At 37.1% G+C, this 12600-nt stretch overlaps 1 protein-coding gene across 6 annotated transcripts in view; it reads left to right on the top strand.

The window, feature by feature from the left end:
- Positions 1 to 12600, top strand: part of NOVA1 (NOVA alternative splicing regulator 1) — a 229813-nt gene that overhangs the window by 8281 nt on the left and 208932 nt on the right. Inside the window, exons 2-3 of one of the 6 annotated variants that reach the window (XM_073348904.1) lie at positions 594 to 709; positions 2595 to 2670. The exons of 4 other annotated variants lie outside the window; for them this stretch is intronic. In XM_073348904.1, coding sequence (XP_073205005.1) covers positions 2625 to 2670 — 46 coding nt within the window. In that variant the 5' untranslated portion in view covers positions 594 to 709; positions 2595 to 2624. The remainder of the gene's footprint in view (positions 1 to 593; positions 710 to 2594; positions 2671 to 12600) is intronic. One more of the 6 variants, XM_073348905.1, reaches the window with a different exon arrangement.

The raw sequence follows: 12600 nt of genomic DNA, 5'->3' as shown, positions 1-12600 counted from the left end.
TGCAGCAGAAACTTGTGTTTTGCACCCTCATTTTGGGGCACTGCAGAATTCTGGGGAAAAATCATTTAAGAGAAACAACATAATTTTGTATAAAAATGACACTTTAAACCATTTCCCCCCACTCTTCCTCCTTGCACACAATACAAAACTGCCATGTAGCATTTCAGTGGTTGGTTGTGGAGGCAGGATCAATGTGCTAATCTGTGGTCTACATTATGAAGGCTTGGAGACAAATATATAAAATCACTCTCCAAACAGCAATTCAGTTTTCTTAAAAGAATCTTCTCCCCTCAACTTCTGTAATATGAGAAACATGCAGTTTTTTTTAAATGGAGGTAAATCCTTCATACATTAATGAAAAAGGAATTGTAACAGGACCTTAGTGATCTTGATTCTTCGCTAATTAATATTGTGGATGTCAGTATTCTCAGCTGTAGTTAACCACAAAATTTAATCTCACCTATTTTCAGTGGTTAGCAAACAAACTTTACTATAAATTTGTCAGATTACAGCTTTTAGAAATAGAACTTGTGGGGGGGATTGGGAGGAGGGTTTGTGCCTGATTGCTTTCTCATTTCCATCTTTGGATACAGCTCTAGTATGAAGTTAAACAACATCTGTAGAGATCTGACTGACAAACATCTCTCTGGGACTCATCATTGCAGCTTGCAGCAGGTGCACTCCACTTTGTAGCCCTTCTCAAAAAGAGGTTAGCTTGTTTTTAACATTTATCAGTAGACCAGTGGGAGTGAATGACTTAGTAAAGAGCGTGGGGGTTGTCAGTTGTCCAGTGCTGGAATGCTGCAGGTAATTGGGCTGGACTGGTGGGAACTGTGGTAGCGTGCTTCTCACGTTGCACTGCAGCTGCTGTTGATCTTAATTAATCTGACCCTCTGAGGCTGCAGTGTCATGGTGTAAAACGCAATACATACCAGAAATGGAAAGACTGCTTTTTAAGCCCTTCTTGATGATGATTATGTTTGTAGGTGGGCCTTTTTGGTTTCAGCGTTGGATTTGTTAGATACTAGTGTAAAATTTTGACATACTTTTGTTTAAAGCTGTAATTAATAGGTTTGGTAAAGAGGAAAACCTTTATCTATGAATTAATAAAGTTGATAACTATGATTTTTGAATAGATTACTAATATAGTGGACTTAACAAAAACATTCTTGTTGCCAGAATAAAAACAGAAGTATGGTTGTATATAAACAAAATATCTATATTGTTCAGACAAGTTTGGGTGGGAGACAGGGATATATGAGAATTAAAAATAAACATTGTTAAATATTTAATGGAAAATTAACTTCACATTTCTACTGTACTTTGAATGATCTATTTATTTGGGTACTTAAAATTCCTTCCTGGTTTACTGTAAAATATTTATGCAGTGGCGTATGTTAAATGTATGCTTTGAGTTGTTTCATTCTGATTTATATATATCATATTAAACTGAAATTTGGTAATTTGTTGTCTGAATAAACTTCCATTTGTGATTTCAGTTTTTTTAGTATTAGCCTCAATGGAAAATAAGACTAGCAGCCCTTCCTCATTGCCTCTGTGGCACAGCCGTGGGGAAATTATATCAAGTTCCTTAAGTATGCTTTCTGTTACTCCAACACAGAAATATCTAAATAGTGTCAAACTGAGAGACCTTTTAAATGTCAGATCACTGGTTAATAAGGCTCTACTCCTTTCCATTATTTTTGTTTTGTTTTTCTGTATACACAGTTAATACTAATTTTGCAAACCTGATGCATCCTAATTTCAAATTGTTATTATTCAGAGGTTTATAAAGACTGGTTAGGTTGCTCTTGTGTTTTTTCATTTGAAGAAAAACATTTTGTCAGAGTACCTTGTATTTTAAATGTTTGATTTTGGTATTACCAGTTTCTAATAGTAAACAGAAAACATACCTTATCAACCATCTAAATTCAATACTTGTTATTGAATTAACTTGCTATTCTCCTATCAACTTCCATAATTAAAATGTGGCTACATTTTTTTATAGTGAGAATTATTTGATAATGAGTATTCTTGCTAAGGAAAATTTGTAAGAACTAAATTCCTTTTGAAATTACATGGGCCCATGTCAGTGATCATTGAAGGGCAATGTTTTGGGACTGGTATCAAAGTCTCTGTTTCCGGTTGGAAGATTACTGATGACATACCCTTTTTCTTTTCAATATTTATTTTTCAGTTATATTTACTTTTTTTATCAATTAAATGCTGTATTTCATCTGTAAAGAATCTTGGGTCAGGTAAAATTTTTGAGGTTGTGTGCCCAATATAGCCCTTGCAGGTACCTCTTATGTGAGTCAAGGACCAGGTTAATTGTCATGTGTTGGCACTCTGTAAAAATACAAACCCTGAGTCCTCAGATATGAGGATCTGGAGGGGGTTGTTCAGATTGTTCCAAGTGAGGAAGAGAAATGGTCTACATGTGTGAATGTTCACTGTCGTATTTAGAAGTAACTTTTGGTGAAAGGAAGCCTGATATTCAGACAAAAATTTATATTTGTTTGGTCTTATAGATTTTCATTGTGGAAAGACTAAACATCTGTTTTCTATCATTGATCTGTTACTGCATCCTGCAGGGCCTGTCATCTCAGCATTGACAGGATCAGATGAAAAACACAATCAATGTTTTGACATTTTTTGAGAATCGCTCAGGTAAGATCATTTGTTATGCAGAACTAAAATTATATTTATGGCCATTGATATTTCACCAGTTGGAGTCCTTGTATTGTCAGTCATTAATTAAATTAGTACACAAAGACCCTCTGTGTGTGTCTTTGTTCCCATTTAAAAACACTCCTTTTGTGCTTAGTTCAGTGACATTTAGTGCACCTGTGATTTCCCTCATAAATAGCTTCTGAAATTCAGGACAGTCTCCCTCCCTTCCTTTAGAGTGGCACCTATTCAGCTTGGATCAAGAAGTATATTATGCACCCCCAGAGTTCTTGAAAAATACTTGTTAACAAAAGTTGCACACTAGTGACTCCAGTTCTTTTGAAATATGCTGTATTGACAGTGTAGGAACGTGGAGTTTTCTGCTTATAGAACTAGGTAAAGCCTAGCCAGCAGACAAAGTTTCCTTCCTATCACCTCACCAATGTGACTTACCTTTTTACCAAATATCTGCAGATCAGAGTTACTAGTACTTAATTGAATGTATTGATCTGTGTATATATAATTACATAGGTTGTGAACTGAATCACTAGAAAGTTAGAAAGTGCCAGTCTTATGGTTGTTCATTCAACCTTAATTCTGCTCCCTTTGTGTGTCCAATGTGTGACTTGAATGAATCAGTCCCCTCTGGGAGGGTGAGGGGAGGGACAGGAAGTGAACATATAATTAGACAGTGTCATGCAGTGGTTCTCAAACTTTTGGTTGTGTCCCCCCCCCCCCTTCTTTGTGTCTGTAGTAGTTTGACCCCCCCCCCCCCCCGGCACCTCTGCACTCTCTGGCTGCCCAGCTCTGAAGGCAAAGTGGAAAGCAGCAGCAGCTGCTGGCTGGGCACCCAGCTCTAAAAGCAGTACTGCCACCAGCAGCAGCACAGAAATAAGGGTGGCAATACCATACCACCCTTACTACTTTGCTGCTGCTGCTGCTGGAAGCGGCACTGCCTACAGAGTTGGATGCCTGGCCAGCAGCCACTGCTCTCTGGCCACCCAGCTCTGAATGTGCACAGTAAGTTTTTGGGTTTTTTTCCCCTCCTCAAGCTTCTCATACTGAGGTCTTCCTACCCCCCAGAATACATTGTGTGCCCTCCAATTTGAGAACCTCTGTCACATGAATACACATGGGGGGGGAAGGTTATGCAGGCAATCATAAATCTAGTATGTTCTATCTTTTGAGTGCATGATTTTAAACATTTTTCTTCCAATATTTTTACATAATTTCTTAGTTTGTGGGGTTTTTTTTGTTTTTGGGCTGTCAAGTGATTAAAAATAATTGTGTGATTGAACTGTAATAGAATACCATTTATTGAAATATTTTTGGAGGTTTTCTACATTTTCAAATTGATTTTAGTTACAACACAGAATACAAAGTATACAGTGCTTACTTCATATTTTCTATTTTTTATTACAAATATTTGCACTGTAAAAAAAAATCGTATTTTTCAGTTCACCTCATACAAGTACTGTAGTGCAATCTCTTTATCGTGAAAGTGCAATTTACAAATGTAGATTTTTTTTGTTACATAACTGTATTCAAAAAGAAAACAATGTAAAACTTTAGAGCCTACAAGTCCACTCAGTTCTACTTCTTTTTGTTGGAGTGATTGGCTGAATTCTGATCTGTCACCTGAAAGTGAGAACAGGCATTCACGTGGCACTGTTGTTGCCAGCTCTGCAAGATATATACATATCAGATGTGCTAAAGATTCATATATCCCTTCATGTTTTAATCACCATTCCAGAGGACATGCACCCATGCTGATGGGTTCTTCTCGATAACGATCCAAAGCAATGTGGACCAACGCATGTTTATTTTCATCATCTTAGTCAGATGCCACCAGCAGAAGATTGGTGGTGTGGATTCTGTAGTTTCTGCATCGGAGTGTTGCTCTTTTCAGACTTCTGAAAGTATGCTCCACACCTCGTCCCTCTCAGATTTTGGAAGGCACTTCAGATTCTTAAGCCTTGGGTTGAGTGCTTTAGAAATCTCACATTGGTACCGTCTTTGTGTTTTGTCAAATCTGGTGTGAAAGTGTTCTGAAACCAAACATATGCTGCTATAACATAAAATATATTGCTATAACTGAAATATATTGCAGAATGTAGGTAAAACAGACTAGGAGACGTACAATTCTACCCCGAGTTTTAGTCACTTATTAACACATTTTTTTTAACGAGCATCATTAGCATGGAAGCATGTCCTCTGGAATGGTGGCCGAAGCATGAAGAGGCATACAAATGTTTTGCATATCTGGCACATAAATACCTTGCAGTACCGACTACAAAAGTCCCAAGCGAATGCGTGTTGTCGCTTTCAGGTGACATTGTAAATAAGAAGCAGGCAGCAGTATCTCCTGTAAATGTAAACAAACTTGTTTGTCTGGGAGATTGGTTGAACAAGAAGTAGGACTGAGTGGACTTGTAGGCTCCAAAGTTTTACATTGTTTTCTTTTTGAATACAGTTATGTAATAAAAAACAATCTACATTCGTAAGTTGTACTTTTACGATAAAGAGATTGCACTACAGTACTTGTATGAGGTGAATTGAAAAATGATTGTTTTTTTACAGTGCAAATATTTGTAATAAAAAATATGAAGTAAGCACTGTGCACTTTGTATTCTGTGTTGTAATTGAAATGAATATATTTAAAAGTGTAGAAAAACATCCAAAAATACTTTTCTATTAGTATTCTGTTATTTAACAGTGTTGTTAAAACAGCAATTAATTGTGATTAATTTTTTAATCACGATTAATTTTTGAGTTAATCACGTGAGTTAACTGTGATTAATTGACAGTCCTACTTTTTTTTTTAAATAGGAAAAAAGTTAAGTTTTGTAGCAGGCATCGTTAGAGTTTGAACTCTGAACCTTCAGTACTAAAGCACAGACCTCTACCACTTGAACTACAGGACTGCAATGCTGGTTTGCAGCAGAAGGCTATTATTCCAGAGGTGGGATAGCTTGCTGCCATCATTTGCTGGGTGGTTGGGAGGAGTTTGAGGGGAGTATCTGCCCTATGTGATGCCTTAGGAAGGAGAGGGATGGGATGCTGGGACCATGTGCCAGATCCAGCCCAGCTAAACTTCCTTCTCCAGCCTTCACCTACAGGTGCTCTTGGAGGTCCCATGCCTTCCCAGCACAATGTGTGGTGGTAGTAGTTTCTTTGATGGCAGCATGTTCATGTTCAGTTATTCTGGCATGCTGCCAACATTTTTCCTGCGGAACACAAGAGAAGGGAAATGGCAATTTTTAAGTGTATAACAGTTGAATCTGAATGGAATTTCATAAGACCAAAAAAAAAAAGCCTTTTCAGCTTTCTCTTTGCTGAATTTCCATGACCTGCTACAAATACAGGTATTGGAGTTTCCAAAAACAGATGCAAGAATCTTTTATAATAACCTAAATATAGAAGCCTGTGTATTATTGTTAAAGCAGTACAAGCATTAGATGAGTACTTGGGTACTTATACTGCTAAAGAAAAAGTGGTATACTTGAAATATATAGATTGCAGAGTCAAGGAGTCAAAAGTTAAGAAACACCAGACTTCTATTTCTGCAAGCATGCCAGATTTTCCCTAGATTTGTAACATTGCAAGTATCTGTCTAGTATTTGCGTTGCTTTTATGTTAATTACACAATATGCAATACAATAGACCATCTTCCAGTTCTACTATACACGCCTAGATAATTAAAATAATGGATAAAAGTTCTTTCCTCCCTCCAGTTTATCCCCAAATATCTTCATCCCCAAATATTCAGGGAAAAGACGTGGAACTTGTTAGTGTGTTCAGTAGACTAACAGATCTGGAATTTGGTATACCAAGTGGGAAAGTGTGTTTCGGAGTTTAAGGGCCTTGCTGGAGGATTCATGGATAAACAACACTCTCTCCTTCATAAAGAAATAGGCAGTCTCTCACATAACCAGATCTTAAAACATGTGGGGCGTTATAGGTTAAAATCAACACAGTGACCTTCATTCAATAACCCATGCACAGTAATTTCAGCTACACAGCACTGATCTTATGTGCTCTCAATGAGACTCTCTCTTTAATCAGGAAGACATGTTCTGCTCTAGCTTTAGTTATCAGCTTTCTCAAAATCTATCCATAGGTAGTGTGCATTATAATCTAATAGGTAACAGTAGTAAGATGTACTCTTATCTAATTAGCTTCATTTTGGCTAAGGTCTTAAAATAACACTTGACTATGCATGTTGGTGACTGGTGTCATTTTTTTGTTTCTGTAGTGTTTTTTCAAATGTCAAATTCAATAGATGGACGTCTTTTACTGTTGAAAAACACATTTAGTTTGTGATGTTAGACAGCAGCTTTCAGTTTTGTTCCTACAGTTAACTTTGGGTTCCAGTGGTAGGATTTCCGATTTGGGGGCCTAACAGATGAGATGAACATATAATGGTATCACCTCATCCTGCAGTTATTTGTGGGCACAGAGTTCAGTCTGCAAAAATGGAGAAGGTTGAGGCCCTTTGTAGATCTTCTCCCTGCCCTCCCCCATCCAAAAAGCCAGACAAACTAAAACTGAGTCCTTAGTTGTTTTGCTTTACTTGATTTTATTAGGTTGAGAAGCCTGTCTATATGTTGCTTCACTCATTTTATGTGAAGTTTCACTCTGCTATAAGCAGGTTCCATTGTGATAATCTTTTTAGAGGACAAGAATTTTCACCTTTTTTTCTTTTACCAGACTGAATGCTAAATGCTGCATTCTAAGGGGATTATTACGTCCCTTCCTCCTCTGCTCCGGTTGAGAAGAGAATTTGGTCTTCCAGGGTTGGGAGGAGTAATTCCTGATTTTGCTGTGGCTGATTCTTCTGGGAATGAATGACCTACTAGGATATGTCTACATAGTTCATAGCAGTGAGCCTCCCAGGCCAGATGAACAGACTTGAGTAAGCAGGACTCACACTTGTGCTCTAAAAACAGCTGAGTAGACAGTGCTTTGAAGTTGTCTTGGACTGGAGCTTGGGCTCTGAAGCCTGTGCGTGACGAAGCCAGGTATTTCATCAGGCCTGCTTCAGATTATTTTAGGAGAGACTTGATCTAACACTTTACTCCTAGTCTGACATACAGAGTAGAAGTGCTGGATACTGTTCTTTGCAGCTTCCTAGCTCTTCCTATGGTTTTCAGCTGAAAAGAATGAAAGTTCTTATGTCTTTCAAGGTGTATGTGTGCGTGCATGTGATAGTGAACGTTTCTTTCCCATTTGCCCATGCCTCCTAGTGAGATGTGTGAAGACTCTTCCTCACTTGATACTAAGGTCCCGTCAGCTTTTGCACCCAAGAACTAGCTTCAGGTAAGTGCTGCTGAGATGGAGGGAATAGGTGTTCAGTCTGAATATCACCACATTGGTGTTTTAGATTATTTTGGATTTTCTTTTTTAGTTGGGGGAGAGTTGTATGAGGGAGTAATTAAATAGCAGTATCAGGTTTTTGCAGTTCTACAGAACTTGACTCAGAAAAGGGAAATTGAAGGGCTTAGGGGATTGAGAGCTGCGGGGGGGATAGATTTCTACCTTCTCTTTTAAAAATGTTCATATTCATGGTTAGGGAAGTGGCATCATTTTGCTCTGGATATTGTGTTGTCCTCATTTTCTTTCTCCAAAGGAGGTGAGTATTTTTTACAGACATGAACAGTTTTAATAGAAGTTGCCTGCAAGGTCCAACCTTGTAAAGCTCTATGAGATTTAATTAGAGGGATACCTTTTTCTCCATATAAATATTGAGTACAAGAATAGCGCTAAATATTGTATATAACTCTGCATCAGTTAACACTTAGCAATATATTCAATTACAACTACAGATTTTCTGAGAATAGGGGAACTTTCTGTAGGTCGTTGTCATAAACCTGCTAAATGTGTGCATCTTGTCTTTTGGGCTATTGAAGTGAAATTACAGTGTCTCTTTAAACTAAAGATTAAGTTTTAATTTATTAATGAGGAAAAATTAGTTCTCCTGTTTAGAAACAGAACAAATCACTAGCATATACCATATATAACCAATACTTTGCAAGCATGTTTCAGTCATTGCCAACCTTATCAGGGCTGTTTGACTCATGTGGGTGGTTTTCTAAGCCTGAGTGAAAGATTTACTTTTTCTTTCTTTATACCTCTGAAATATTGTTACATATTTTCAATTCTTTGTGGTCATTTTGTAATAATTTTTTAAAACAAAATTGTCAATTTAGGTTTCATTAAACCTTGTTTCACTAAACCTTGTTTCACAAAAGCTTTCTTCAATGAAATTGTTTCCATAAACTTGTTTAAAAAATAATTTTTAAAATTTAATATTAAACAGAAAGCCCTGATGTTTATATGGAATTTTTCAGCAAGGAAGAAATCGGTTAAATATGCAGGAAAGTAGTGAAACAGTTCATATACAACATGCTGTTAGATTTATAAACTGAAAGGTTTTTATGTTGCTAAGTTTCAGGTATCATAATTGGGTGACTGAATGCTAGGTTAAACAATTTCAGGCAAAAATCTGAATTTTTTTCAAAGATGAGTGTCCCTTAATCTAGGTTTGGGGTTTTTGTTTTGTTTTTAATTTCTTCCATAAAGAAACTTGCCCTTTTTGGTCCCTGTTCCTGCAAACACTTACACACGTGCTTAACTTTAAACATGCGAGTGGTTCTACTGAAGTCCATTGTTTGCAAAATCGAGGACTTGATATTCATCTGAAAACGATTTATGATAATTAATTTAAGTAAACTCAATTTTTTTATTTTTACTACCTCCACTGGATATACTTCTAGAATGCCTGACTATCTGGGTCTGGTTCTGCTTCTATTGAGGTTAATGGTAAAATTCTCACTAACTTTGAGAACTGAATCAGATCATAATTTCATGGCGTGTTGACCGGATGGAAAATATAGTTCATCATTTAAATCTTGAGTTTGTTATACTAATCCTTATTCTGAAGTCATTAACAAGAACAAAAATGTGTTCAGCAGAATTAGTAAAGACTTTTATTAAAAAATGATTACTAAAATGTCACTGTTAATTTAAGTTGTGGATGGAAACAAATTATATTGTGTAAAAATACACAGCACTCTTTACAAATTGAAAAGGGGACCAAAACTATTTAGTGTTCAATCTTAAGTCAGAACTCTTTGGCTACTTACACAAAGAAACATTTAAAAAAACCCCCAAAAACTGAGCAGCTGATGTGGCACTGAGCACCAGCTGGGGAATCTGAAATCAAATATTCAGTGCATGATTTGTATGGAAATGCAGTTAGAATGTATGATTCTGCAATAGCAATTGTGTGGAGTCAGGTCAAATTGCACATGAGGAATGAACACGAGTGAAGTCTGACTTTTCTGCACAAGTGCTAGTACATAATGTTCTTTTAAACAGAGTAATGTAAAACTGTGAAATGACTTATTTGACTCTAACTTTTTCAGCTAAAATGACAAATTGTTTCAACTGGAAGAATTAAAGTCCTTAAAGTGAAATGTAGTTTGGAAATATTTAAAAAAAACAGAATTGTTTTTAGAAACTTGAGTTCTTAGAACTGAAAATCATTTTGTGCTTGAATCCTGTCTTTGCTACTAAAAAGCCAAAAGCATCACTTACCCCCATCCCCAAAAAATATAGACAACTAGACATGAGAAGGTTAAGATTTATTTTGACATTTAAACTTATTTCTTAGCACCTCTGACTTATTCTATTGCACATTAAAAATGCAGCATTGACCTAGAGCTTTTGTGAAGGATGGCATTTTCTCCCTAAAATCTGTTTCATAGTCCTGTCATGTTTTCAGATAAAATGGTGATTTTTTTTTGACATGTTGTTTAAAAACTAGAACAGCTCTGCATATGAAAACACAAACTGTGATAATGAGAGAGATATGCCATATGTGGTAGTTTAAGTTGGCATAGATCTCAAATGGCATGTTTAATGTACTGTATTACTGGAATTAGTAATTTTACAGTTGAAGGCTGATACTTTTATTATACCGACTCCCTCTGGTGCACCTACAGTTAATGATGACAGACCCTTTTCCTTTGCAACTCCCCTACTTTCAGCAGTTCAAAATGCAATTGTGGTCTGAAATACATTACACAGGCTCTGAGTAGCATCTTATCTTTCAAATTTGTAAATAGTTTTGCATATTTTTAAATTGTATAGCTGAAGAATGTGCAACTTCAAAAAGTTTGTGTGTTATATTTAATGTTAAGAACCCTTCCCCATGCTTGTATGAACCAAGTGTTCAGGATGTTTGTTTTTCTCAATAGAATGCTTCATTTTAAACAAAACATTCCAACCCCAAATGTTCAAAAATAATTAGATGATTTTAAAATTTTGGGCCTGACCTGTGTAGTCTAGGGGTACCCAGGTAGAAATCCCATCTCACAAAGGTATATACAGGACAGGGGAACAAGGCCCCTGTATACAAATCGGGAAAGCCCAAATCAGTGTCCAATGGACTCTGCTTTACATTCCCCCACCCAAATTATTCTAGTACTACTTCCAGGGTCAGGGATATTCCACAAAGACTTCAGTTAAACGTCCAAAAGATGTCTTTCTCTTTCTCTTCCTGTACAAATGATCTAGTGAGTTGTAAGTTCTGCCCCTCCCAAAAGAAGAAAAAAATCCAAACACAAGAGGTATGGGAGGTGGTGCTTCCACTTCCTAAGAAGAGAGTCAACTCATAAGAACGTTACCCAGTGAAAGAAATTCAGAGGAAACTCATCCTTACAGAGTACTTGGAGGCCATGTCCAGAGGACTGCCATTTCCTTGAACTATCCTTCTAAGGAGCCATCCTGAAAGAATCTGGATGAGGAAGACCAAAGGAGAAGTGAGACAAAGCCCCATTTGGGATTGGGATCTCGTTGTGCTAAGTGTTGTAAAAATATGTAGAGAACAGAACATATAGGAACAAGTTCACATTTTATGATATACATCAGAGTAAAGTGGACATTGCTGTTCTTCCCAAGGTGCATGCAATTAAATTGTTCATGAAAGGAACACTTCTCTTTCTGGAGGAGGGTTTTCCATCCCAAAGCCTGTGTAAATAAGTAGGTGACATAGAAGTTGCATAGCAGCAGCTGCAGCTCCACTGGTCTTGTCAGTTCTGTTTGCCAGAGCTGTTTCAGCCTGGACAAGTATACTGAGGGATAGCTTTCCAAAAAGAATAAAAAGTCTCTGGGTTCAGGAGCATCCAAGCACAAGATTTCATTAACACTAGGATTCTCTGCCAGATCAATGATAGATAATACCATTTCCTGCAGTTACAATGTGGTTTCTTTTAATGGAAAGTAGATATTAAAGCTAAGCAATATCTGGCTGCTTCCAAGCATTTGGTCAGAAAGATATTTGGAGTTAAAGCAGGATAAGGTTACTGATTAATTTGAGAAGTCCAAAAACAACACTACACCTTCCAAGGCACTATAGAAGAGATTATAAACCCTTGAATAAGGTCAAACAATCCTTTTGTGGATATTTCTCTTCTGGACACAACAGATGAGACTACCATTATCTCCAAGGTAAATGCAACAGGTCCAAAATAAGTCAAGGCCAGCCCCCATTAAACAAAGAAGCTTGACTCCAAGAGAGCATTGTTAGCTGAATCTAAACATCCATGTAAGCATCTGCCTTCACATTGCAGATCAGTGACTGCCAACATCTCAAAATGTCCTCTGCTGTTTCAGATGAGGTGGCTGTTATCTTTTCTTTCATGCTTCCCAAATACCTATACTTCCCTAGAAATGCCCCCTCTTCCAGCTCTGCAGCAATCTGTAGATTGTTAGCTTGGTTTGCACTATCTGTTCCGCTGTTTCCCCCTACTTTACCCTTTCGCCCCTCTCTATTCTCAGCATCTAATTTTTTTGCCTTGTGCACTGGACAGGGAACTTTAATCGGAAAACTGAATATTAATACTACACCCACAGGTCAGAAATCAA

This window comes from Lepidochelys kempii, chromosome 6 (assembly GCF_965140265.1).
Source record: "Lepidochelys kempii isolate rLepKem1 chromosome 6, rLepKem1.hap2, whole genome shotgun sequence".
Classification (NCBI taxonomy): Eukaryota; Metazoa; Chordata; order Testudines; family Cheloniidae; genus Lepidochelys; species Lepidochelys kempii.
Note: the sequence above shows the minus strand (reverse complement) of the source record. Positions and strands in the feature narration are given on the sequence as shown.